General features: G+C 31.8%; 2 protein-coding genes across 3 annotated transcripts in view; one reads left to right on the forward strand and one right to left on the reverse strand.

The window, feature by feature from the left end:
- LOC127736749 (uncharacterized) overlaps window positions 1–26,598 on the reverse strand; it is a 52,113-nt gene that overhangs the window by 24,476 nt on the left and 1,039 nt on the right. Inside the window, exons 1-5 of one of the 2 annotated variants that reach the window (XM_052247328.1) lie at window positions 22,033–22,088; window positions 20,789–21,241; window positions 18,823–19,431; window positions 17,892–18,096; window positions 16,549–16,791 (exon numbers count right to left, since the gene is read on the reverse strand). In XM_052247328.1, coding sequence (XP_052103288.1) covers window positions 16,549–16,791; window positions 17,892–18,096; window positions 18,823–19,431; window positions 20,789–21,187 — 1,456 coding nt within the window. In that variant the 5' untranslated portion in view covers window positions 21,188–21,241; window positions 22,033–22,088. Of the gene's footprint in view, window positions 1–16,548; window positions 16,792–17,891; window positions 18,097–18,822; window positions 19,432–20,788; window positions 21,242–22,032; window positions 22,089–26,598 lie in introns of those variants that run through there. The other variant, XM_052247327.1, reaches the window with a different exon arrangement.
- LOC127736748 (uncharacterized) lies at window positions 1,408–10,927 on the forward strand. Its single transcript, XM_052247326.1, has 5 exons — window positions 1,408–4,554; window positions 7,789–7,986; window positions 8,947–9,108; window positions 9,955–10,018; window positions 10,339–10,927. Exons 1-5 carry the CDS (start codon window positions 2,767–2,769, stop codon window positions 10,362–10,364), a joined length of 2,238 nt encoding a protein of 745 aa, XP_052103286.1. The 5' UTR covers window positions 1,408–2,766; the 3' UTR covers window positions 10,365–10,927.

A 26,598-nucleotide genomic window follows, 5' to 3' on the forward strand; every position in this document is an offset into this window, starting at 1 on the left:
TGCAAAATCATTAAATGTATGGATTGTTTTTCCTAATTGCTATCAAAACAACATTAAATTATTTCATAATGTATAATACATTTGAAATGTTGTGTACAAATATATTTACAATGTTACTGATATGCATTAATTACAATCAGAAGTTTTATGTTTTTAAAATATTTTTAAAATTAAAGTGATTTTACATAAATATAAAAGTAAATTATACATTTTCCTGCATCATTGTGCATTATATTTAAAGCTGTTTTGAGTTTACATTTTTAAATAGTACTATTAACTTTAAAGTTTATAGCCCTAACCAGTAATATTCCTTAATATATTACTATGTGAATCAGTATATTTGCAAAATTTGTCAAATAAAATATAATTCATTAGAATTAAAAGAAGTGGTAATCTATGAAAATCCACAGTCAGTCTGTGCATGATGAGATTCACTTAATTTCATTATGTCCAAGAAAAATTAGATTATAACTTAAATTTTACATTGAAATTCTACACAAAATTGAAAAAAAAAAATCAAATTAAAGCTTAACCTTTAGAAAGCATGACAAGAGCACCAGAACTAGTTTAGCAATTTATTAGGTTGATTTTTTAATTTTGTTTCAGAATTTTTAATTTTATTTCTTATCGAAATAAATATATTGAAAAGAATATGTACTCTAAATTTTAAGCATCTGTCAACAATGACTGCAGTCTGTGCCAAACTGTTTAAGGGTTTGTCTGACCAAAGAAGAAAATTGAACTTTTCTACTATATATCAAACAAAAAAAAAAGTTCTGTCTGTCCGAATGATTTTTTGTCTGACATTTTGTCAGTCAGACAGAGTTTGGGATACACTTTTACTGTACTGATGAAATTAACAGTACATGTATTATTAAATATAAGACCTTCCTTCATAATAAATAATTTACAAAAAAGTTACAATTTTTTTTTTCACAATGTTTTTAAAATTATAAACTTAAAATTTAAAAGCTCATTATTGCAATAGGTCATAGACCAAATGGCAACTAAATACAAAATATGTAAATGTTTGAATATTTACATGTTAGCGTTTATATAATATGTCTATATCAACACCTTTTAAATTTTTCCCCATTTTTAATGAAAAACAGTCAAATACTGGCTAGTTGTCTTCTCAAGAAACACTCAGAGCTCATGCATCAACAAAAAAGATCTTTTAATATAATTTTTGTTATAACCATTAAAATAACTGACAAGAAGATTAAGGTTTTGGAAAAACTACACTGTGTGTTCTTGACCCAAATGTGTTTTTAAATTAATAAACTTTGTAAACTTTTATCAAAACCCTAATTTTATCCACTGAAATTAATTGTTGAAGTTCAGTTGTTTTTATACGACCGCAAAAAAAATTTGTAGTCCTATATTGGTATGACGTTGGCTTCGTCGTTGTCGTCGTCCTTCATCGTCGTCCGAAGACACATTGGTGTTCGCACTATAACTTTAGTTTAAGTGAATGGATCTCTATGAAATTTTACCATAAGGTTCAATACCACAAAAGGAAGGTTGGGATTGATTTTGGGGGTTATGGTACCAACAGTTAAGGAATTAGGGGCCAAAAAGGGACCAAAAATAAGCATTTTTGTAACTTCCAGACATAACTTGTGTGTTAGTGTATGGATCTCTCTGACATTGTACCACAAGGTTCCATATCACAAAGGGAATGCTGGGATTGATTTTGGGGGTAATTGCCTCAAAATTTTAGGAATTAGGGGCCAAAAAAGGGGCAAAAAACAAGCATTTTTCTAGTTTCATGATAATAACTTGTGTGTAAGTGTATGGATCTTTCTGAAATTGTACTACAAGGTTCCATATCACAAATGGAAAGCTGGAATTGAGTTTGGGGGTAATTGCCAAAAACGTTTAGGAAATAAGGGGCCAAAAAGGGGCCAAAAATAAGCATTTTTCTAGTTTCCAGACAATAACTTGTGTTCAAGTGTATGGATCTCTCTGAAATTGTACTGCAAGGTACCATACGACAAAGGGAAGGCTGGGATTGATTTTGGTGGTAATTGCCTCAAAATTTTAGGAATTAGGGGCCAAAAAGGGGCAAAAAACTAGCATTTTTCTAGTTTCAGGACAATAACTTGTGTGTAAGTGTATGGATCTTTATGAAATTGTACTACATATCACAAAGGGAAAGCTGGGTATGAGTTTGGGGAGTAATTGCCCTTAACGTTTAGGAATTTGGGGCCAAAAAGTGGCCTAAAAAAAAGCATTTTTCTAGAATCCAGTCAATAACTTGTGTTCAAGTGTATGGATCTCTCTGAAATTGTACTGCAAGGTACCATACCACAAAGGGAAGGCTGGGATTGACTTTCAAGGGGGTTCAAAAAATTTGGGGGAGGGATTTTTTTTTTCTTTAAAATTTTCCATTTTAAATTGGTTATTTCTGATTTATATATAAAAGCAATTAATAATGATATGGTTTGAATAGGTAAATTAAATTTTTTTAAGTTCTTAGACAACATTCATTCTGTGTCAGAAACCTATGCTGTGTCAAATATTTAATCACAATCCAAATTCAGTGCTGTATCAAGCTTGAATGTTGTGTCCATACTTGCCCCATCTGTTCAGGGTTCGACCTCTGCGGTCGTATCAAGGTGCGCCCAGCGGAGCATTTTATTTTAATTTTTGATCGGGTTGTTGTCACCTGGACACATTTTCAATTTCCATTCTCTATTTTATTCTAAAGTCATTAGCATACAACACTGCAGTAGTAACAGTCATTTCTTTGTCTATTGCAGGATGACATCATCAACATCTTTGTCATATGAAGTACACAGCTATACCATCACCATAATGGATAACTTGAAGAGACAATGCACATGTTCAAAATGTAATGGAAAATTTGTTAACATTAAGACTTTCCGAGCTCATTCAAAGAAAATTCATAACACCGGGCATGCTGAAATATCAGACACTTATAGTGAACAACCTGCAATTGTAAGAGAGTCCAAGGAATTTTTAAAAAAGACTTTGATTTTAAATCAGCCACTTCATGAAGGAACTACTAGAACTGTAAAAGATGCCATAGCAGAACATTTATTTATATTTTCATCTAATAATGGAATGTCAAAGACAGCTTTGTCACAGTATCTTCACCATGAAAAGTGTGTTATACCGCAACCAAACAACCTGCCATCCACTTATAGTGAAGCTGTCACTATTATTCAACCATACCTGATGCCAATAGAAAAATTTAAATGCTGTATAAATGACTGTAAAATTTTTCCTATCAGCAGTACCATTCTTGTCTGTCCAGAATGCAATGAAAGTTTGGTGTTTTCAAACAACAGGAACAAAAAAACATTTCAATATATGCCTATAGTACCCCGCATAGTTCGTTGGTATGGAACTAAGAACCTGGCAAAGATTCTTTATGCCAACAAGCTCAACACAACTGGCAAGCTAAGCAGCTACACAGATGGCAATATATTTCGTCAACAGATGACAGATGGAGTCTTCAAAGATCAGCAACAGCAGAACTGTGTGCCATTGGCTCTTTTTGCTGATGGTGTGAATCCAAATAAAAATCAAACAGTCCAGAAGTCAATATGGCCTCTCATCATCACCTGGATAACACTACCACAAGAAATGCGATATATTTTAGGACCAATGATGTTGGCAGGTATTGTTCCAGGCTATGGTAGAAAGGAACCGAAATCACTGGACCCTTATATTAATGTTCTAGTTGACGAATTATTATCAAACATTGAATGTAACTTGTATGATGCCTACACAGATGCACCAGTAAATGTAAAGATTGCTTTATTACAGTATTTATGTGATATACCAGCTTTTTCTAAACTTCTACACTGTTCTGGTCAGGCAGCTATTCGTGCTTGTTTTTTCTGCAAAGATACAGGTGTCCATAGCAGTTCAGTGAATAAAGTATTGCACATATCGAACAGAGAGTTTTTACGGACAGATTCTCTTTTTCGCAAAGACAAGACATTATTTGCCAAGAAAACTGAAGAGGTTGCTCCCAAACCACAAGCATATTCAAGGGAAGAAGAAATGGAAATAAGAAAAGAATATGACCAAAAAAAAAACAACAACCAAAAATCTAAACTTCAAAAGGAAACTGGTTTTAAAGGGATGCATCCACTGCATCGCCTACCATATTTTGACAGAGTGCATCAGATGCAACCAGATGGCATGCACACATTAGCAGATGTAATCAGTAACATTCTTGATCTTATAACAGGCAAATCTGATGGACCTAAAGTTCGCCAATGTGAAAAAGACTATAATCGGTTTAAAGAAACCTGGCTAAAAAGACCATCATCATCAAGTGCCACATGTGAGAGACCATCCAAACAGGCAAAGAAATCGTCGGCAGAAACAGCTGTTCCTGAACCAACACCAAAAGCACCTCCTTTACCAGCAGCTCCTTGGTTACTGACGAAACAGGATGTTAAATTAGCTGACAACAGAGCAAAGAGTGTAAAATACCCTAAAGGCTTTGATTATACACCTGCTGACCATTTTACCAGAGCATGGACACTGCGTACAATGCATGGCAAACAACAGGTATTGATTATGAAAATATCTTATTTAATGAATCAGATATGAATACTGTAAGTTCAGAAATTTGTGTGCATTTATAATTGCGACTTTTATTTAGACTAAAATGCGATTTAAATTTTAGCGATTAGAGAAAAATCCTGTTTAATTCATATACAATATTTCCAAATGCAAGTTTAAACTATTGTGATTGTAACCCTGCAGCATTTTTCGCAATAACAAATACATCGCAATAATTTCTGAATTTAGAGTAGGTTGCATTGGTCTTTAAAAAAATGTGTCTTTTACTTAAGTCTCATATCTTTTTTTCAAAATTTTAACTGATTTCACCTTTTAAGCAAATTTTACATTAAGGATTATGTACCCTTGTGTTGCTTCAATGCTAAACATATGGAAATTTTATAGACAATCCACAGCCTTTCCCCTTGTACTCTCATATTTGGCAATTCGGTACTTGATAGATAGAGGATTATTGCATGCAGTGCTAGCAATGAATTCTTTAAAACAAGGTTATGAATTTAGATATTGGTTAAAACAAATGAAAATATGGACCAATTCAAGTACACCCTCTAGGGTGCGCTCGACTTTAGTGTCTCAGCCCGAGGTGTTTTGGAATTTAAAGGTTGTTTAGGACTTTTTGTAAACAATAAACGCTAGCTGCTCATAGAAAAACTAGTGAGTAAACTATGTTTCAAATTTTATAACAAAAATCTCTATACTAAAGTCTGTGGATTTTCTACAAAATTCTTGATTTTATTTTCACCAAATTCCCTTTTTCTATGAAATGCAATGAAACTATAAATAATTATGCTTTGCACGAAGTTTCCCCTTGGTATATGTACAAAATGGCCCATCTCTATTATTCATTATCTTTGCTGTTTTGATACTATTGCAGTTTGAAAAGTTCCTAATTCACAGGCCACAGAAGGGGTCATAAACCTTAATATTTTTCTACCACTGAAATAACATACAAGTATATATAAGAGAATTAAGGATCTTTTTTGGTGACACATTTGACTCATCTATATAAACATAACAAGATGTCTATCGTTGTGGTATGATTGTCAATGAGACACTCTCCATGCAAGACTTAGGTAGTAAATATAAGCAAATTTTTAACAAATCCAATCTTCCATTTGTGCCACACGGTTATATTTCATTTGCGCCAAAAAATAAAACTACATTTGTACCATTTTACAGGTAACATATATGGCAGATTCCATATAAGAAATTGAAATGTCTGTCAAAATGAATAAATAAATAAAAATAATAATAACTGTTATTTTAAAGATAATCTGTGAATGTTTTGAGGAATAATGATGTTAGAAGAAATTATAAAAATAATTTTTGGATATGATTGTTTCCGTTTAAAGTAGAAATGATTAAAACAAGTTGAAGAAATACAAAAGTTTTGACAGAATTAACTCCCATTTTTTTACACAATGTTTATGTGTTGCAATGCTTTATGGTGACACTTGTATACTGGTATTTACTAGTGTAGTCTGGTTATTCAAACATCCCTGTTCCCAAATTTGTTACTTTTTTTAGTCAAAAACATCTGTGATATATATTTTTTTTCACTTTCAAATATCTTGCTTTATAGCTCAGTGTCTGTCAATAAATCTTATGTCAGAAACATCGCTGTAAATACTTTCAAAATCATTGTAGGTTCCAATATATATGCCAGTTAAAACTGTAAGTCATGCTGTGCATAAGAAAAAACACATGTTGATTCTTTCATTTAACTTTATTCAAGCAATATTTTTAACTTATATGTTTCCTACATAAGATCTGTCAAACTTGTTTTCTTATGTCTGAAACATTTGAATGTGCTAACAGTTAAAGTTCTTTGACCTGTAGTGAAATCTTGTTAGATGTTAGGCTGCAGTATTTTCCAGGAGTTTTAAAAATGACTTTCAACTAGGATTTGATTTCCAATGTCAGTCAAAAAAAACAAATATATATTGTCTGTCAAAATATCTTATGTATGAAAAATCTTATGTCAGAATCAAGTCTGTCAAAATCTTATGTCAGAAACTCAATTTGTCTGTCAAATCTTATGTCAGAAATAATAGTCTGTCAAATCTTATGTCAGAAAGAATAAAGTCTGTCAAATCTTATGTCAGAAATAATAAAGTCTGTCAAATCTTATGTCAGAAAAAATAAAGTCTGTCAAATCTTATGTCAGAAACAATAAAGTCTGTCAAATCTTATGTCAGAAACAATAAAGTCTGTCAAATCTTATGTCAGAAACATAATATTTAAGGCTTCGTTTATTTTTTTAAAAGGATGATGCTCATAATTTTTTTTTTGTCAAATTGTCTTTATCTTTATTAGTAAAGCATGTATTCAAAAACAGAAGTTCATTGCTTATGAGTTTTGCCTAACGTGCTTATGGGAGTTGTTTCACTTTCTTATATGGAATCTGCCATAAAGGAAAGGTTTAAATATGATTTTTCAGAGTAAATAAAAGATTATTTTGGGGAAAAAAAAATCCAATTGGCCCAAAAGTAAAGCACAGAATTAGAGTAGAAACAATTTAAGCCAGGTCACACTATACAGCCTTCAACATGTTCAATGTGGAGCCTTGACTCACACCACAAAGTAATCAGTAAACAGCCTAGTCAACATGAAAAAATATGTGTACCAAATATTTCAAATTCAGGGGAGGAAATAATAACTGTCATAATTAATAATAATTTTAAATAATATTATAATTATTTGAAAGCTGGAAAAAAGTACCACTTTTCTTTATTTCTTAAATATATAAAATGAAGGTGTGCCCTATATCTAGTAATATTTATCATATCATCCAAATGCTTTGAATCTTTGTATTTTAACAAAATGCATTTACCATATGCATGCAAAATTGATATGAAATATTCAATAAAGTTATTTAAATAAAATATTTAACTTGAAGATAGAATTTAAAGGAAACCAATTGCAAGTATGTCAAGTACCCTAAACTCAGGAGAATTATTGAAAATATCAATTATGACATTTAGTGTCAAATTATTAATGTCATTAAAGATAAAAAAAAATCTTTTAAACTTCTTTGATAAAAGTTGAATGTGTAAATATTGTATTGGGTTATTTAAAGTACATATAATTCAGTCATGACAGATAGTTGTATGATATGATTATTTTTTTTTGAGAACACATTTGTTAATTCAAACTCAAATAATAGTGAATATTCTTCTTTTATTCATATTCATTTTATAAATAAATACTTTATTTCAGTTCGTAACCAAGAATATTGCAGCATGGTGTATCAGAGGCCTCCTAGCAAAGCCACAAGAAGAAACCTTGTTCAATTTATTTGAAGTGATCAAAAGACTGACACAACCATCCTACACAATTGAGCAGCTTCAAGGACTTATTGAAGACACAAGTACAGCAGTTGTGTTACTTGAAAGGGATTTTCCTTTGACCTTGCAGGTTAGTTTATTTACTTAGATGTATGAGTTCTATATTTATCGGTATTTTGCAATTGAAAGAATCAAGTAAACAATAATAAACTTCTTCATCATTTTAATTATTTCACACGATTAACAGCAGGAGGCACAGCTTAAAGTTAATTTCCGTACACCCCTGATCAACCAAGATAAATTTAATTCTTATAAGATTTCAAAACATTTTGTTGATGCCTCTCGTAGGAAATGTAAATGATTATTAAATTTCCCTTTAAAAACAACGAATTGAAACAAGATATTTTGTTTATTGGTTCAAAAACTACTGTTTCACACAAATGATTGTTTTAATCATTTAAATTTATTTAAAGGTTTAATTAATTTTTCTGCACATAATTAAAGATTGCTTATTATTAGCTGCTACGCTAGATGGGGTGTTATTAACAGCCTTAATTGTAATTGATCAATCAGATTGTAGATTTTTTGCCTCATAAGAAATAGTATATTTTTATCATCTAATTTTCCAAAAGTATGCTTAGAGAGCTGAATAAAAAAAAAAAGAATATCAGGCACTATTTAAGTACTTATAAATGAATACATAATTTGAAAACAACGATTAAGGGGAGATAAATTGCTGAATGATATAGAAATGCAATGTTAGAAGATGTCATATAATTTCAAAAAGCCAACTCTCTATCAGCGACCAATTAATGGACTTTGATGGTAATAATTATACATTAATGCTTGTTGCAATATCAATTAAAATAAGCACGTTCAATTATCTCCCTTGAAATAATTTCCTTCACACACATCCTCGAGTTTTGTATAGCTGATGTGTTAAGTTTCATCAGTAACATCATGACAGACAGACAGACACTAAACCGGTATCGGTACTGTAGTCAGAATTAAGGTTTATAATAATTTCAGACGTAGTATATACTGTATGAATTTATCATATATCATTTGTTTAAAATATTAATATTTGTAGAATATCACAACACACCTGCTACATCATATCCCAGAGGGTTATGAAGACTATGGACCATTGTATGATAGATGGCTTTATCCCTTGGAACGGGCAAACAGTTGGGTGACCAGACAAATTTTACAACACGGACATGAAGAATCAACAGTGATGCAGACATACCGCGTAAGTTAAAACAGAATTGGATAATCTTATCCTGAATATAGTCATACATTTATCTCAGACCACAACATCTTATATATACATGATAGGTTATGAAATGAAGGCGTTTTGAGTTGCATCAACATTTCATTTGAGTTTAAAAATGTACTGAGAAAGATGAATAATACTATGAAATACAATATGCGCAGAGTTATGGTCCTTGGACTTGGTAAATTCACTCAAATAATTAGTTTCCCCCCTTTTTTTTATCATGCTTTAAGATATTGACTTGATATTTGTTATGTAGTTTACACCTTGACAAGCGATAGTTAAAGCATTTTGTTTCAGTGTAATGAAATTTAACAGATAGGGATCTATGTTTTGCCTTGCAATACGCTCAAAATGCTTGATGAAATTTGGAATCAAGGTTCATATTAGCAAGTTATACTGTGTGTTGCATTTTCAGAATTATCACTCAAATTAAACCATTAAAGGTCAAAGAACGGTCTTCCACACGGAACCTTGTCTCATACTAAACAGCAAGCTATAAAGGGCCCCCAAAAATGACTAGTGTAAAACCATTAAAATAGGAAAAACAACCGTCTAATCTATATAAAAAACGAGAAATGAAAAACACTTATGAACCACATCAACAAACGACAACAACTGAACATCAGGTACCTGATTTAAGACAGTTGCAAACAAATGCAGCGGGTTTAAAACTAACACTTACACTTAACAATATCTGTTTATAATTTTCTGATTTGGCTTTCAAGAGTTCAGGCCTACAGACTTGTTTAGATACAATTTATCACATATCACTCACTTACTCTAGTATGCATAAATTAATTTCCTTAATTTATATTTCAGATATACGATTGGAGCTCCTACAACATTTTGAGCGGTGAAATTTTAAATTGCAGCAGACAAACAAGTTTGTGTCGCATGGCAGAAAAAGTTAATTCCATTCACCATCAAGATATATCTACATCATCTACAAAAAGATTCATGTTGCAAAGTGACGATCTATTGATTCTACGAGATAATTACAATAGTATATATAACCAAAGTTATGAGTTATTTGACATAGACCCAGTGGTCACATATCTTAAGTTCAGCCAAAGACAGGATGCAGAGTTAAAACGACAAATTTTCTTTTCAACAACAGAGCATCAGACAACGGCATCACGCTCACATGACTATTGTGTTAGTGTTTCGCATAGGACAAACCTTCGCTTTGGAACAATTAATAAGATTTTCCTTCACAACCATCAAGATAAAGCTACCATGTGGGTAAAATTGGAGATGTTTCCTATTCCGGAACAATCTGGACTATTCTTGGTCACTGATGACAAAAAGATTGACACACATATATTTAGCTTTGATAAAATAAGCAATCCAGTTGTATTTGCTTTAGAAGACAATAAAATATGGTTTTTAAATGTTTAGATATGCATTTATACATGTATGTATTTTGTATGAAGTAGAGAAATAGTTCTTTTTATATACTTGGAAAGGTACAGAAATTCCTTTGTTATGTATTTTCTGGCTGTATATAGATAGAGTTGTTCAAAAGAAAAAAATTATTGGATAAAAGGTTTTATTCAAGTGTTAAGAGATTCTTTAAATGGAAGTCAAGTTTGCTATTTTCTATGAGATATTCATTTCAAAGGGTGTATTACGTTTCCAAATTTTTAGCAAAATTCCAGTTTCACGTTTCTGCATTTTCTTGCATTACTTTTCCAAAATAAATAGTTACCACCTTTACGCATTTTTACCTGTATTTCACCTGTAAAAAATGGAAATAATGATATATAAGACTTAATTTAATTATAGTATTTTTTCTTAAGGTAGATGGGGTGTCTAAATTATAATCCATAGAATTTTTTAATAATTTGCCAAAATGTAGTTTATATCAAGCTTTTTATAAAAAAATGATAAAAAGAATGGGTCACGGGGCTTATTTTCACGCTACAGGTTGTTCAAAATTAACAGATTTTGTATAGATTATGCATCGAAAACCCAATTTTCTGCCATAAAACGAAAACTACACCATAGAATTTTGAGATAAAATATGAGAAGATAGCTTTAATAGTATGCTTTCAGATAAGAAAAAGAAAAAATGGGGTCACCGGACCCGTTTTCTTGCTACATAATAAAATAGGTAAATTCCTAACACATTCTATTGTAAAAGTACCTTCATCTGAATTATCTGCCCTTACATTTGAGTTGCCTCCCCTTATGTGGCAAAGTTGGAAAAAATTGAATCAAACAAAAGTTTTCTGTTTTTTGTAAAATACAACCATAAATATGATAAAACATGTCATTTTCTATATTGAAATGAAAATTCTTACACATGAATTACCTACTACTCTCAAAATTTGCACATTCTATTAAAGATCTAGACCGATTGTTTTCAGGTATTCAAAATCCAAGATGGAGGAAGACACCCTATCTACCTTAATTTGTATTTTCTTAATTCCTTCAACAGGTAGATTATATTCAGATTTAAGGTAGATTCATGGTATACTGGTCCGAGTACACAGTTATTTCGTAGTGCATTTCTTTTAGACAATAAATGAAAATAAAAAAAATCCCACCTGCGCTTTCTCAATAATATTTTTACAGTGTGTTGTACTACTTTTGGGACAAATTATATCAAAATTATAGAAAACTTCATCGGCTCTAACTCAAAATATGGACAATTCTATGTTAAGGGGGTCTTGAAATCTTTTGACAGCTTCCGAAGTGCTAATTTTTAACCTTTTTCAGCTGGACCAAATCACTACTTTACTTTACAATTCATGACCCAAATTTTTTTACAGTGTAATTTCATCCCCCTACTTGCTATTTGAGGCATAAAACATGAAGGAATACATTTGGAAGGGGTACTAAAAAAATTGGCAAGCAACACACTGTCCACACTAGGGACTTTATTCGTGGACAACGAAAATCAAAGGACGATAACTGTGTACTCGGACCTAATAGGATAGAAAAATTTGACCAATCTTAATAAAACTTGGTATGACTAAAGCTTAATAAATTATGAGACTGCTGACAAAGTTTCATGGCAATAGGATATATATTATAGACAATATGATAAATTCTATATTCAACTTCGCGTGTTAAATTTTGACGTTTAAATTGAAAAATTTCAACTATCGACATTTGGGGCTTTAAAAATTAAAATATTGCAAAAAATTACATTTTAAAGGGCTTTATATATGACATATTATGTATTTAAAGCAATAGAATACTCATTTGATTTATCAGACTTATCACAATTATTTAAAAGTCAAATTTATATGAGCCTGTGCCAAAAAATGGAGGTTTTCCAATGAAGGGGGGCCTTACATGAAGATGTATTATTTTCCAGCAATTTTAAATTTGTGGAGTTTTTTGGTTATAAATAATCCTTACATATGTATTAAATGTACTTTAAATGGAAAGAAAAATTACAAATAGCATACCATATTAGTATAAAAGGGTCTTAAGCCAAGTAAGACTGAAAATAATTTAGGGTCAATTTAGGCCGTAGCACATATTTACATTTAAAAATGCATACTGAAGCTATAGGAAATAAAAATTTGTGTCTCTTTTATAATTTCTATACTCAGGTTACATGATACAATAAATCTGAGAATAAAGGGACTCTTGCATTCTACTTTTTTTGCAGACAGTATGGTCTGATACAAAGATTTTTCACTTTTTAGTGAAAAACTCGCATGCAATTTTAGCCTCAGCAGGCTTATATTTGAACCACTTGCTATTTAACATAAGAAAAGAAAGATACTATGTGAAATGAAACAGGTACAAAAGACATTGTGAAGTGCTTTTAATACAAATTTAGTGAAATCTTTATTATGGACTTCAACTTTTATGTACCTAGGTCCTCACATTTAACTTGATCCAAACAGGCCGTTACACGAGGGTCATTTATACAACACATTTTGCACATATTGTCTGAGATAATCTTATTTTCTGTAGATTCAGAGTTCACAAATGAGTAATACAACTGGGTTAAAGCATAGAAACACAAATATTGACACAGGAAAACCTGTCACATAGAAAGTCAGAATGCCATTTATGCATCAAAATTGAAAAAGCTTTGAAATGCTTATTTTGACCATATAATGCCAAAATGGGTAATTTTTGCAGAATTTCTATCAAATAAAAGTTTAAATCCTTTAGTTTCATGCTATCTGACAAATTGACACCATTAAATCATTCAGGGAAGTTGCCAAAGTACAGATTCTATATTTACTGATTTCGCCTCTTAGGTCCGAGTACACAGTTATTTCGTAGTGCATTTCTTTTAGACAATAAATGAAAATAAAAAAAATCCCACCTGCGCTTTCTCAATAATATTTTTACAGTGTGTTGTACTACTTTTGGGACAAATTATATCAAAATTATAGAAAACTTCATCGGCTCTAACTCAAAATATGGACAATTCTATGTTAAGGGGGTCTTGAAATCTTTTGACAGCTTCCGAAGTGCTAATTTTTAACCTTTTTCAGCTGGACCAAATCACTACTTTACTTTACAATTCATGACCCAAATTTTTTTACAGTGTAATTTCATCCCCCTACTTGCTATTTGAGGCATAAAACATGAAGGAATACATTTGGAAGGGGTACTAAAAAAATTGGCAAGCAACACACTGTCCACACTAGGGACTTTATTCGTGGACAACGAAAATCAAAGGACGATAACTGTGTACTCGGACCTTATACTGCCATCTTGGATTGTACTATCGCAGTACACAATCAGTCTAGTTATCTGCTCAAATCTGCAAATTTGTAGACAAAAGTGCAACTTTATTGGTTAGACTGTTTATTTATATGAAGGAAACTTGCTAATTTATTGCATTATCCAAAATATTTAAACAAATACCAAACATTTGTGTTTTAGAATCAATTTTTTCAACTGAGCCATTTAAGGGGAGATAACTCTTTTAGTAAAAATATTATACTGGTCTGATAGGGAAATTTTTGCTTGTTGCAAGAAAACAAGTTCGGTGACACCATTTTTTCTTTTTTTTTCTTTAAACATATTATAAAACCTATCTTCTCACAATTTATTTCAAAATTCTATCTCATAGATTTTTTTTTGGCACAAAAATGTGTTTTTGCATGAACCTTCTAAATAAATTTAGACAATTTTCAACGACTCATAGTTTTAAAAATAGCACGGTGACCCATCCTTTTTATTATATTTTTGAAAAGAGCATAAAAGTCTTCATTTTAGAAAAGTATAACAAGATTCTATCTCGGGAAACTTATACATATGATCTACCTTAACATTGCGAGTACTTTTTAAAAGTCACCATGTGGAAAGTCGCCCCATATGTGTTGAATTCAGTATTTGGTTATATCTTTTATATTAATTTGCATATGCTTGATTTCTTTTTTGGACACTCAATTTCATGTCCTCATTTGGTTTCGGTCAGTATTATCAATGTAAAAAACAATGAGGAAAAGAGTTCTATAAAAATGCAGAAATGTAGTGCAAAAATGTGGAAAAGAAAACACACATTTCAAATCCTACTTTCTTCTGTAATTGAAAAAAAAATTAGTTCTGAGCTTTCAAATTACGACCATTGTACAGGATATATATTTTGCTTTATTTCTCTTTCTAGAATTTACTGTTATATTTCAAGTTACACTTATTACTACTAAAACAAAATTTTGGCAATTAAATATTTTGTATTAAAATGTTTATATGTAAATATTTTGATAAAAACAAATATTGGTATAAAAATGTTACAAATACAAATGTGAGTATGGTTAAATATAAACCAATTTAAATGTGGGTTTGTAAATAATTACAAATGTTAATTTATAAATATAATAAATAAGTGCTTAATAATTGAAATCAATCATACTGTAGACATATTTCATTTTACATGCATAATATTAAATGTTTATATGGTTAATAAACAATTATTGTACCAAATTATTGTTTTTATAATTTGCATTGTGTTATTGTATTCTAATTCTTCTAGGTTTAGTTAAGCCATAATAGAAATGAATATAAAACAGCTCAAGAAAGTGTTTAGACTGTAAGAATGCGTCGATACACAATTCAGATGAAATTTATACTGTCGAGAATGTGTCGAGACATATTAAGACATCATTAAGACCGTCAAGAATGTGTCGAGATATATTCATACATCATTAAGAATGTCAAGAATGTGTCGAGACATATTCAGACATCATTAAGAATGTCAAGAATATGTCGAGACTTATCGAGACAAATCCAAGACAGTCGAGAATAGGTCGAGACAAATCAAGACACTTTTGAGACTGTCGAGAAAGTGTCGAGAATTTTCAGACAATATTAATACTGTCAAGACATATGTCGAGAAAAATCAAGTAATAATACAGATAGTCGAGACATATGTCGAGAATCTAGATACTTATTTCAGACAAATTCAGACTCTGTCGAGAATTTTTACAAAAAATTCATACAAAAAGAGAATGTCGAGTAAAAGTTCATGCAAATCGAGACAAAAACTGGTCTTTTCAGACTTTTGGACTTTTGTAGTGCTTGATGACGAATAACAGTAAAAATTCATGCCAAATGACGTTAACGGTAATTTTTAGTGCATGACGATAAAAAAATCGACTGATTTTGATGAGTCACGTTAAATTCTTTCCAAAAATAATGGTAACTGATAATTATTTAAGACCTCTGACGAATCACGATAAAATTTTAACCGATTTGATGCTAACAGTAGCAGAAAATGACCGTTAATAATAATTATAATAATAATAATAATAATAATAATTAATAATTTAATTTTGGATGTAACGTGTCTTCTGATTGGCTGACGTCGTTTTGTTTATCAGCTCATAGACATAATTTTGTCATGTGACCGTGACGTCATCAATGTTTGTTCATGATTTACTCCGTTTTTAAAATGGAATTAAGAATTAAATTATAAGAAATGACTGTAATATTTTTTCTGCCTATTCGAAATAACATAAAAAATGTGGTCCACACTTTAAATAACCCGCTACGCAGGTTATTCAGTGTGGACCACATTTTTGATGTTATTTCTTCATAGACAGAAAAAATATTACAGTCATTCCTTAAATAATAATAATAATAATGAAAATAATAATAATTAATAATAATAATAATAATAATAATAATAACAATTCTTTATTTAAAGAGGGTTACACAGTTAGCCGGAAAATAAATGCTTAATTTGTAACTATGGTTAATAACCATAGAAATATAATTTCAGAAACCTTCACTAGAAATTGTTCTAATAGAATAACATCTTATGGTATTGTTTATAACAGTTTCCAGTTGAATTTATGTCAAGAGGAACAAAATTTGTTAACAGCGTATTTAACTGATTTCTCCAGTTTTCAGACAAGATGATTTAGAAATGGATAAACAATACACTCCTCATGACCATTAAAGGACAGTCTAACATCAGACTATAATTACCTCTATCATCATCATTAAAGGACAGTCTAACATCAGATGTTGCTGCTAGTGGTACCTCAGCTGACCAGTCATGTCTGTCTTCCTGTTGAGGGATGGGAAGAAGTCGAGGTTCCTCTGGTACTTCATGTGACTTTTTCCACATTTCTAACTGCTCTGTAAGAGGACCATGCTTCCGACTCTCTGTAGAGTCACGGCTGGGTGATTTCTTCTTCCGCTCTGATTTACTTTGATTCCTGATTCGTTCTGAAATGGTGGATAATTGGATATCATAAAATAAACAATTGGATTTCTAGATGAAACTCTGTAAATATAAATTCAGCAATATTATTGTGTGCCCAAGGTTATGAATATTCATTGAAAACAAGAGTGCACACGTTGAAAGTGTCTCGCCTGCTTTACTGGTCACTATTTTTTTATGTTAAAAGTCTTAAAGATAAAGGTTTTAATACAAGTATCACATAAACTTAACATTTTTAAAGATCCATGACAATGAGGTCAAAGTCAAATAAATCCTGTTAGACAGACATGTTCACCTTACAATTATTTCATACACCAAATATAATTGACTTATTGCTGGTGGTATAAATTGAAAAACAGAACAAAACACAAAAAATTTAACATTGACCAATGAACCATGAAAATGAGGTCAAGGTAAGATGAAACCTGCCACACTGACATGTACTCCTTACAATCATTCCATACACCACATATAGTTGACCTACTGCTTATAGTATCTGAGAAACAGACTAAGTCATGTATCTTTAACCTTGATCACTTATCCATGAAATGAGGTCGAGCTCGGGTGAACCCTGTCTAACAGACATGTAGATGTTGCAAGGAACCCACCAAATATAGTTATCTCATTCCTCATAATAAGCGAGAAATTCACATGACAAAAAAACTATAACTTTTTTCAATCAGTCGCTGAACCATGAAAATTAGGTCAAGGACAATGGACATATGAGACTGAAACTACATAATATAAGGTATCTGCATACAAGGTATGAAACATCCAGGCCTTCTGAAATACCACTATAAAGCTTTATACAAACAGTTTACATCGCCGCCGTCGCTTGATAGTTATACCTATGTCTCACATAATGCAACAAAATTTGCAGGCAAGACAAAAATCTTTCAATCAAAAGCAGATTTTAACAATCAGCAAGGAGAGAAGATATATATTGATAATTAAACACAAAATTCTGGTGATTGCATTCATCTTTTTTTTTTATGAATCAGCTAAGTTGTACTGTACTTATATTCTGACGTTATCCATATTCTGACATTTTTAATTTACTATCTTAAAGGCCAGCAAATTTATGTGGTGGGACCTTTTCTAATACCTTTTTCTAATGTCTGCATGAATTCCTCATTCCCTCTGAGTTCCTGTAGAAATTCGCTGTTCTGTAACATAATGGCAAGTCTCTCGTCCTCTAAATATTGTGACATCTCAGGGTCTGCATTCATCACAGCTGTACGACGTCGTCTCTCATTCTCCTTCATTTTCTTATCCAGCATACCTTGCGTAAACTCATGTGAAGATATTATCTGAAAAATATTTGAATCTGAAGTTATGACACTTTAGGGCATTTTGCACTCAGTCTTGTTTTGCATTTTAGCTTTCTATTCTTTCATCAATTATGTCATATACAGATAATATGTAGGCTCACATTGAAACCTATAGGAAATCATTGATCATCTTTTCTGAAACTGTTTGGCAAATCTGAACCGAACTTGGAGGACTTTGACATTGAGATTCAAACCAACACGTCTACCATTTATTCTCTTCTGTGTCAGAGCGAATAAGGACCTTGTCCTGAATATGCATGTAGTTTTGTCAGTGGAAATATTAAGCAATTAACAATCAATTAAACAATGTATGTATTAAAACAGATACATGTATTCAATGGCAGATCACTCATAATTCACAAACAAGATATTTTCTACTGAATCTATTTTTGTATACTTCAGGTCAGTGTCCTAGCTAGCCCATATATCATGATATATGGGACACAGTTCACCTCTCCCCTTTCTGTGCACCCATCTGCCTTTCCAGTCCTCCCCTATGCATTTATGTTTTCTGAAGGAAGATATATACTTTACAAAGTAAAATAATCATTTTGACAATGGTAGAGGGAAAAAGCTTTTAACAACCTAACAAATACAGTAAATTATTGAGTTATTTAGAACATTGTAGGTGATCAAGTCTGATTCCTGTCACTTGTAAGGTAAAAGATCTCAGTGATATAGATTTAACATGTTGTATAAACTTACTAATGATTGACTGGTCAAAGGCATTCCTGTACTCCTAGTTCTAAGAAGCGGTTCAATAGGCGATCTCTCACTCATGCTCCGAGACAGTTTGGTCTGTCTTGTACTGTTATCTTCTGTAAGAACGCTTTGTGACAGTTTTTTCCTTTCACTACTTGACCTTGAACTAACATGCTTACTCCTTCTGTGGTGCACTCTAGGTTTTTCATTTAAGTCAATATTAGGGTCTAAAAATGACCTCGGTGTTTCAGAGGGTGGAATCAATCGTAAAAAGTCATCTGGCAAGTTACCCAGCATGGGTGGGTTCCAGTTACGGAAACCGGTTTTAACGGGTGTATTATGAGTAATCTGGGAAGACGGAGGTCGTTTAGGTTCAGTATTAGACAGAGACAGTTCATCAGTATCTGGGTCAAACAAACTCTTGCTACGTTGTGACCTGTGTGATTTTCTATGAGCTTTTGATGACATTGAATGAGACCGTGTCTTTGATGTGTTTTTGCTCTCCTGACTAGATATAGGTGTTGTCCAGATGTTTGTTGAAACAGCTTCAGTATAAGACGGAGGAGAATCTTCACTCCTGTGCTCATTATACAATGGGCAATCGTCTTCCACCTAAAAAGTACAATTAAAAAACTTGTTACGGTGGATCACTCAATATCAATAAAGAGCTGCGCCATGAGCGCATAATAAGCCGGTCGCTTTAACAAGAATAAAGTTCCATAACTCCTCAAAGTCATATCAGAAATTTATAAAACACTAAAGGGAGGTTATTCAAATAGATATAAACCAGTTACCAAAGTTTCATGAAAACTTCTCAAAGAACTTTTGAGTTCTTGTCTGAAAACTGGAAAAGCCCCCATTTTTAATGAATAAAACCCCATAACTCAGAAACGTAAAATCTAAAATTAATAAAAATCGAAAGGGATCTCACGTCAATAGATATAAACAATTCACCAAAGTCTCATGAAACTGCTCAAAGCATTTTTGAGTTATTGTCCGAAAACTGGAAAATCCCCCCTTTTTTAATGAATAAAACCCCATAACTCAGAAACATAAAATCTAAAATTTATAAAAATCCAAAGGGAGCTCAAATCAATAGATATAAACAATTCACCAAAGTTTCATGCAAATTGGTTAAAGCGTTTTTGAGTTATTGTATGATATGTTAACAATGGACGGACAAACAACGGTATACCATTATACATGTACGTCCCGTAAAGGGGCGTATAAAAACTGTGATGACTGAATCTCCTTGTGTGTAGTGTAGATGATTTGTACAGTACACACTCGGTGCTATATTAATACTCTGTCTTGGTAGTGAATCTTCGCTGTGAATGGTGACTGTAGGCATGGTGTGATTGACTCTGAAATACTCCACAGTTGTGCCTGTCAATATTTTATTGGTTTGTTCAACGTTAGGTGGTTGTCACTGATTCTTTATCATGTTAAATGTTTTTTTCTGTTTAAGTGTTATCATGGTTGTTGTCAGGTCATCCATCAGTTTTATTAAAATCTGGAGGGATATCTATTGGGGATTCCCTGCCTTCTGTAACTACACTACAACTTCCTTGCCTTCTGTATCTATACTTACTGGTGATATAAGATCTGGAGGGATCTCTATTGGGGATTCCTTGCCTTCTGTATCTATACTTACTGCTGATATAAGATCAGGAGGGATCTCTATTGGGGATTCCTTGCCTTCTGTATCTATACTTACTGGTGATATAAGATCAGGAGGGATCTCTATCTGGGATTCCTTGCCTTCTGTATCTATACTTACTGCTGATATAAGATCAGGAGGGATCTCTATTGGGGATTCCCTGCCTTCTGTAACTATACTTACTGCTGATATAAGATCAGAAGGGACCTCTATTGGGGATTCCCTGCCTTCTGTATCTATACTTACTGCTGATATAAGATCAGGAGGGATCTCTATTGGGGATTCCCTGCCTTCTGTAACTATACTTACTGCTGATATAAGATCAGGAGGGATCTCTATTGGGGATTCCTTGCCTTCTGTATCTATACTCATTGTTAACAACTGATCAATTGTTGAATCTACAGCACCATCGTTTGCCCTTAGTACTGCCTCAATAATCTCACAGTCCATTGTCGGGAACATTGTTTTGAAATCAGCCATTGCCTGATCAAAGTCCAACTGTTTGGTTGGTCGTGATTTTGTTTTACTTTTTTCTGTGTTGCTATGAGTGCGATGATGATGGTGATGGGGTCTATGACCGTCTACAGTAGTAACTGCTGTTTCTGTCATGTTGTTGGGTATAAATTCATTATCCGGTGGAGATGGTTGATTCCTACGGCTGCTACGTCTACTACTCGGCTTGTGTTGCTGAGCGTCTGCTGTTGCCATCTGAAGTCAGTTTATTCCTCTCCCTTTCTTTATCATATCATTACCTTAAGAAACCTACAAAAGTAAAAGAAGGAAAATCTTAAGGAATACATATATTTAATCACACAACGAAAAATAATCTGTACCATAAATTGATCACACAATTAAACAGGAATCTGTACCATAATATTAACACATGACCAAAACGGAATCTGTATCATAATTGATCAAATAATCAAAAAGCGAATATGTACCATACATTTGTACTGAATCACTTGATCAAAAGGGAATATGTACCATACAAGTGTACTTAAATCACATGACCCAAAAGGAATATGTACATGTACAATACATGTGTACTTAATCACATGATCAAAAAGATCACTCCTTCAATAAACTTCCAATTTCCTCAGTGAGATTTAATAATGCATACAGCATACATGTAAATGTAATGTATTTCAGTAGATATTATGAATTACATTTACATTTAACTTGTTATAATATTATTTTTGAATGATTGATTTTTGCTTACTTTCGCTTCAACATGTTTATCATGGCAAGCTATAATTACCTCATGTTTTATCATGGCATAGTTTATCATTAATAAGTTCATGTTAATTGTTTGATTCTAAATTTCTTTTGAAAAAAAAATGTTTCAGACAAGTCAGAAGAGAAGTGGAAAAAAATATTGATTAAAAAAATAATCTTATTCCTGTATGTTATTTTTTTTTTATTAAAGTGGAAAAATTTGTTATCCCTAGAGAAAATAATCAAGACAAATGGTTGGTGCCTTACTTATCTATCTTCCATAACCTTATTTCCAAATGAGCTTTGCCTCTCCCAAATAACTGAGTGATAAAACTTACAATACTAAATGTAACTCCAAAATCCTACAAGTACTTATATTGACAATGAACATAGAACATTGACCTTTCCATCAAGGAAATTTTTCATTCAGTAGGTATACTATGTACATTTGTATGAGGGTAGGTATGGCGTTTATAGACAGGTATCACTTTTCTCTACCTGTAGGGTCAAATGAGACTTCAAATTTAATCACCATTGTCACATCATATTTTTCAGCCACAGTTTGTGTCTCATGGAGAAAATGCTTATTGTTAATGTTATTTTAATAAAAAGTTTACTGTAATTGTCATGTAGGGTACCCCATTTCTACCCTCAGATATATGAATGGAAAGATTCATGAATCATAAAATTTTCTTCCTGTCAAAATATTTAAATCTAGGATGGAAGGAAGATATTTAAGTGTCACAACTACTTTTTACCATTGATTACAATGATGACTGCACTTGTTGTTCCTAAGTACTTCATATTAGTCTAATTTCATTGGTTTTATTTCTGTATAATTCCAATGTTATATAATAAGTATTTTTCCATTGGTGAATGTCAAGGTAACCAAAATGTTTGTACATATATAAACTGGTTTAGCATGAATTCCTAGACAAGCTAAATATATAGATCTTTAAGTACTGATTGAGTTTTTGATCAGGACATATTTTTTAATGCATTTTAAGTGAATTTTCAGAAATAAATGTTACTTTTACAGAGGTTATTGATGTTTAACTATGTCTTTCACTCTAAATGTGATTCAGTTACCTAAACTCTACTCTCATAAAAGGGAGTCGGGGTTGAGACCTCAAATTGGTTGTTTTTCTTGTCTATCATGTCTATTAAAAAATTAATAAAAGAACAGAGTTCCAATATCCCCTGTGCTGCACATATTTTATATTTCCAAGGGGCATAACTCTTTTAAAAAAAAGTCGATCAGCCACCATTATAGAACTTGTCCGAGATATTGCTGATATTAACCTATAGTATAAGTTTTATAAAAATCTGGCAAGAACTGTTCCTGTGAGAGCGCTAACGAAACCATTTTCCATAAATCTAATATTTCCAAGGGACATAACTCTTTTAAAAAAAGTCGATCATCCACCATTATAAAATTTGTTCGAGATATTGCTGATATTTATCTACATGTATAGTACAAGTTTTATAAAAATCTGGCAAGAATTGTACCTGAGAGAGCGCTAACAAGACTGGATGGACGGACACCCGGTATTTCCATGTCCCCCGCAACTCATTATGCGGGGGACAAAAATGTATAAAGGGGATATTATAAATTATCAATGAGAGGCAGCAATAATACAACACAATAGAACCAAAACAAGAGGCTCTTGACAGCCTGAATAGTTCATCTGGTAGATTTACACCTCCATTGACCTACAGAAAGGAAACTTCTGACAAATTTTGCTTTGAATGGTTTAGTTTTTATCATTCCAATACAGTTCTTTAACAGTTCAATTCTTCTTGTAGTTTCAGGAAGATTTTGAAATAGAGCGACAAGGATAAAAGACTGCCAATGGTAGTGCCAGTCATGTTTCCTTCCTATGAAAACCAAATTAGAATGGTTATGAAAAATGTTGATGACCAATATCACATGTAAAATTGAGAATAGAATTACCATGGTAAATACTGGCCTCGAGCATTAGACCAGCTGCTAATTCCAAAAGTTTTTTACTTTATTTTTTTTCATGGTATGGTGAATGCCACTTATTTTTGTTGTACAATAAGAACAATATTTCAGGGGCTGCACTGGCTCCAAAAAAGTTGGAGCCAGAAATAGCGTGAGCTGTTATATTTTAATGCCAATTTCGAAAACTTTGAGTCAACTTTAGAGTAAGCTAGATTCTTTATTTTCCTCATTCCAAATCGAAACCATGATTACTTTAAATTCTTATGCACTGTACATCATTTAACTTTTAAGTGATGATTTTTCATGTTATGTATTGCCAGGTTGTTTGATGTTTTTTCTTCCTTTCTGTGAAAAAAAAACTGAACATGTTCACTGACACAGTTGTTTGCAGTTGTGGAACTAAAGCCAAATGCAGATAACTTTGTTAACTTTAACTGAGGTGAATTTTGAAAATTGTATTTTTCGCTTCCTTATTTATTCAGTTTTGAGGAGAAACCATTCTTTCTTGGCACAGTACAGAGAATTTTGGTTATTTGCACACCTAATTTGTCAAAGAAGATTATGCAGCTAATATATATCAGAAATTTGAAATTCCAAATAAAAGATGGAGAGCTGTGATCGATAAGTTCAGTGCTGAATTAAATAAAATATAGTTGTCTCATTTAATTCTGTTTTAAATTCATTCATTGAAGATAATAAACATATAATAAACATATGTTTGGTCTGTTTGTTGTTTTATACCAGCGCTTCCTTTACCTATATTTGTACATGACATAAGAAATGAAAAATAGAACCAGTTGATCTATAATTAAACTTGTTTTCCTTGACCCTTATGTTAAATGAAACATCAGACTGTACCAGTTGATCTATAAATAGATTTGTTTTCCTTGACCAGTATGTTAAATGAAACAACAGACAGTATTGTTTTTAAAGCTGTAAATGTTCAGTATTGCTTACAATCTTTTATTATAAAAGTGTACATCTGTGCCTTTACATGTACATGCATTTTTTTGTTCACTTCATCAAATGTGACTGATATGGCTAAAGTCATGAACGCCAAAGAATAGCAGAAAATTAAATTTTGAATGTTTAACTTCATCATGATAACATCTTTACTGATATTCAGTGTATAAATTTAACAAATAAATATCATGTTCAGGAGGGGTACATGTATATGACTATATGGGGAATTGTACATGCAGTATATACCGCTTGCACTATGTGTTTCATTAACCTAAATTGACTAACAGGTCGAACAACGGATGTTCTTAAACCCTGCTGACTGCCATTGGCAATTGCCAAATAAAGGGATCACAAGATGTAACAAAATGGATCTTTATTATAATTTAATACCAAACAGAAAACAATGAACTTGCGGAAAAGATGGTATACCACAAACAAGAGGTGTTTCCAAATATAAACAGTAGTTAAGGGGCCCTTTACTGTAATTGTCCTTTGATTTTCGTTGTCTATAAATAGAGTCCCTAGTGCTGACTTTTGCCGCCGACAGTGTATAACTTGCGCACAGTTTGATCATACACCTTCCAAATTAATTTCTTTATATTCTATGCATATAACAGTAAGTAGGAAGGTGAAATTACATGTGTAAACAATTTGGAGCAATTTTTACATGTAGGTAAAGTAGTGATCTGGTCCAGTTTGAAAAGGTCAAAAATTAGTATGTCTAGATCTGAGGCTGTCAAACTGTATCATAACACCCCATCTACATAAAATTGTCTTAAATTTGAGTGACAGTCTAAAGACTTTTCTATAATTTTGATAAAATTTGTCCCAATATTAATACACTACACTTTTTTAAATTTGCGTTTTCTGTCTTAAATAAATGCACTAAGGTATAACTGTTTTCTCAGACCAGTGTTTGTTATACATGTTATATGTCTAATTTGTTTTACTCACATCATTCTGTCGGGCTGTTCAATATAGTTTTTATAAGAATTCTTCAACTGCTTTATAAATAGTTCATTTCGGGGCCTTTTATAGCTGACTATGCGGTGTGGGCTTTGCTCATTGTTGAAGGCCATTCTGTGACCTATAGTTGTTAATTTCTGTGTCATTTGGTCTCTTGTGGAGAGTTGTCTCATTTGAAAACATACCACATTTTCTTATTTTTATCGTTACAGTTTTTCTTTGAGTGTTGTACGTGAGAAAAGATACGAATTAGAATTAATTTATTATTTCATCATTAACAAAAATAAAACGTTTAATGCATAAAAGTCTTATAATTATACATGTATATCTACTGTCATGTCATACAAACAATCAACCCAACTGAATTACAAGTGTAGACCATCAAAAGGTATTTCAATGGTATTCTAAAGTTAAACAGCAGGTATATTGTTTTAAAATTTCATGCAGAAAGTAATCTATGTACAATGTTGGAATTTCAATTGATAATTGACACTTTTCGAGAGAGCATTGTTTTGTTTTTACATAAATTACCTGTTTTGGCATATTGATGAGTCTTTAAATAGCATACATGTATAAAACGACTTTCAAATAAATTTTATTAATTTACAAATTCCTGTTAACCATAGCTCATTACCATGATTATTTTTAATGTAACCTTCTAGTCATCACTGGATATAAATAGATATTGTCATAATTGATAATTACGATTTCACACTATCACCCTTGTTTATCTGTTTACCTGTATTTGAGATTATAAACATGTGCTAGCATACAATAAATTTATCTGTAAATACCCTGATATCTATTATCGTTACAATCGAGAAATGAAAATTTTGAAATTGGAAGTAAAAAAATTGCAATTTCAACATTGACACAGCCCAGCCCCTGAGGCTAAATTTAAATACGCTTTTATTTTTAAAAGACACTGAATAATTTTTTAATGTTTTTTAAAAGGAAAAACATATAATTTAAAATGAGTTCAGAATACAAAATCACGTTCACTCTAAAT

Source organism: Mytilus californianus, unplaced genomic scaffold, assembly GCF_021869535.1.
Source record: "Mytilus californianus isolate M0D057914Y unplaced genomic scaffold, xbMytCali1.0.p SCAF_36, whole genome shotgun sequence".
Classification (NCBI taxonomy): domain Eukaryota; kingdom Metazoa; phylum Mollusca; class Bivalvia; order Mytilida; family Mytilidae; genus Mytilus; species Mytilus californianus.

Bases quoted from the DNA above. Each gene is read 5' to 3' on its own strand.
- LOC127736748 (XM_052247326.1), top strand. From the start codon at position 2,767: ATGACATCATCAACATCTTTGTCATATGAAGTACACAGCTATACCATC. The intron at 7,987-8,946 runs GTTAGTTTATTT...TAATATTTGTAG, and splicing joins ATTTTCCTTTGACCTTGCAG to AATATCACAACACACCTGCT. The intron at 9,109-9,954 runs GTAAGTTAAAAC...TTTATATTTCAG, and splicing joins CAGTGATGCAGACATACCGC to ATATACGATTGGAGCTCCTA.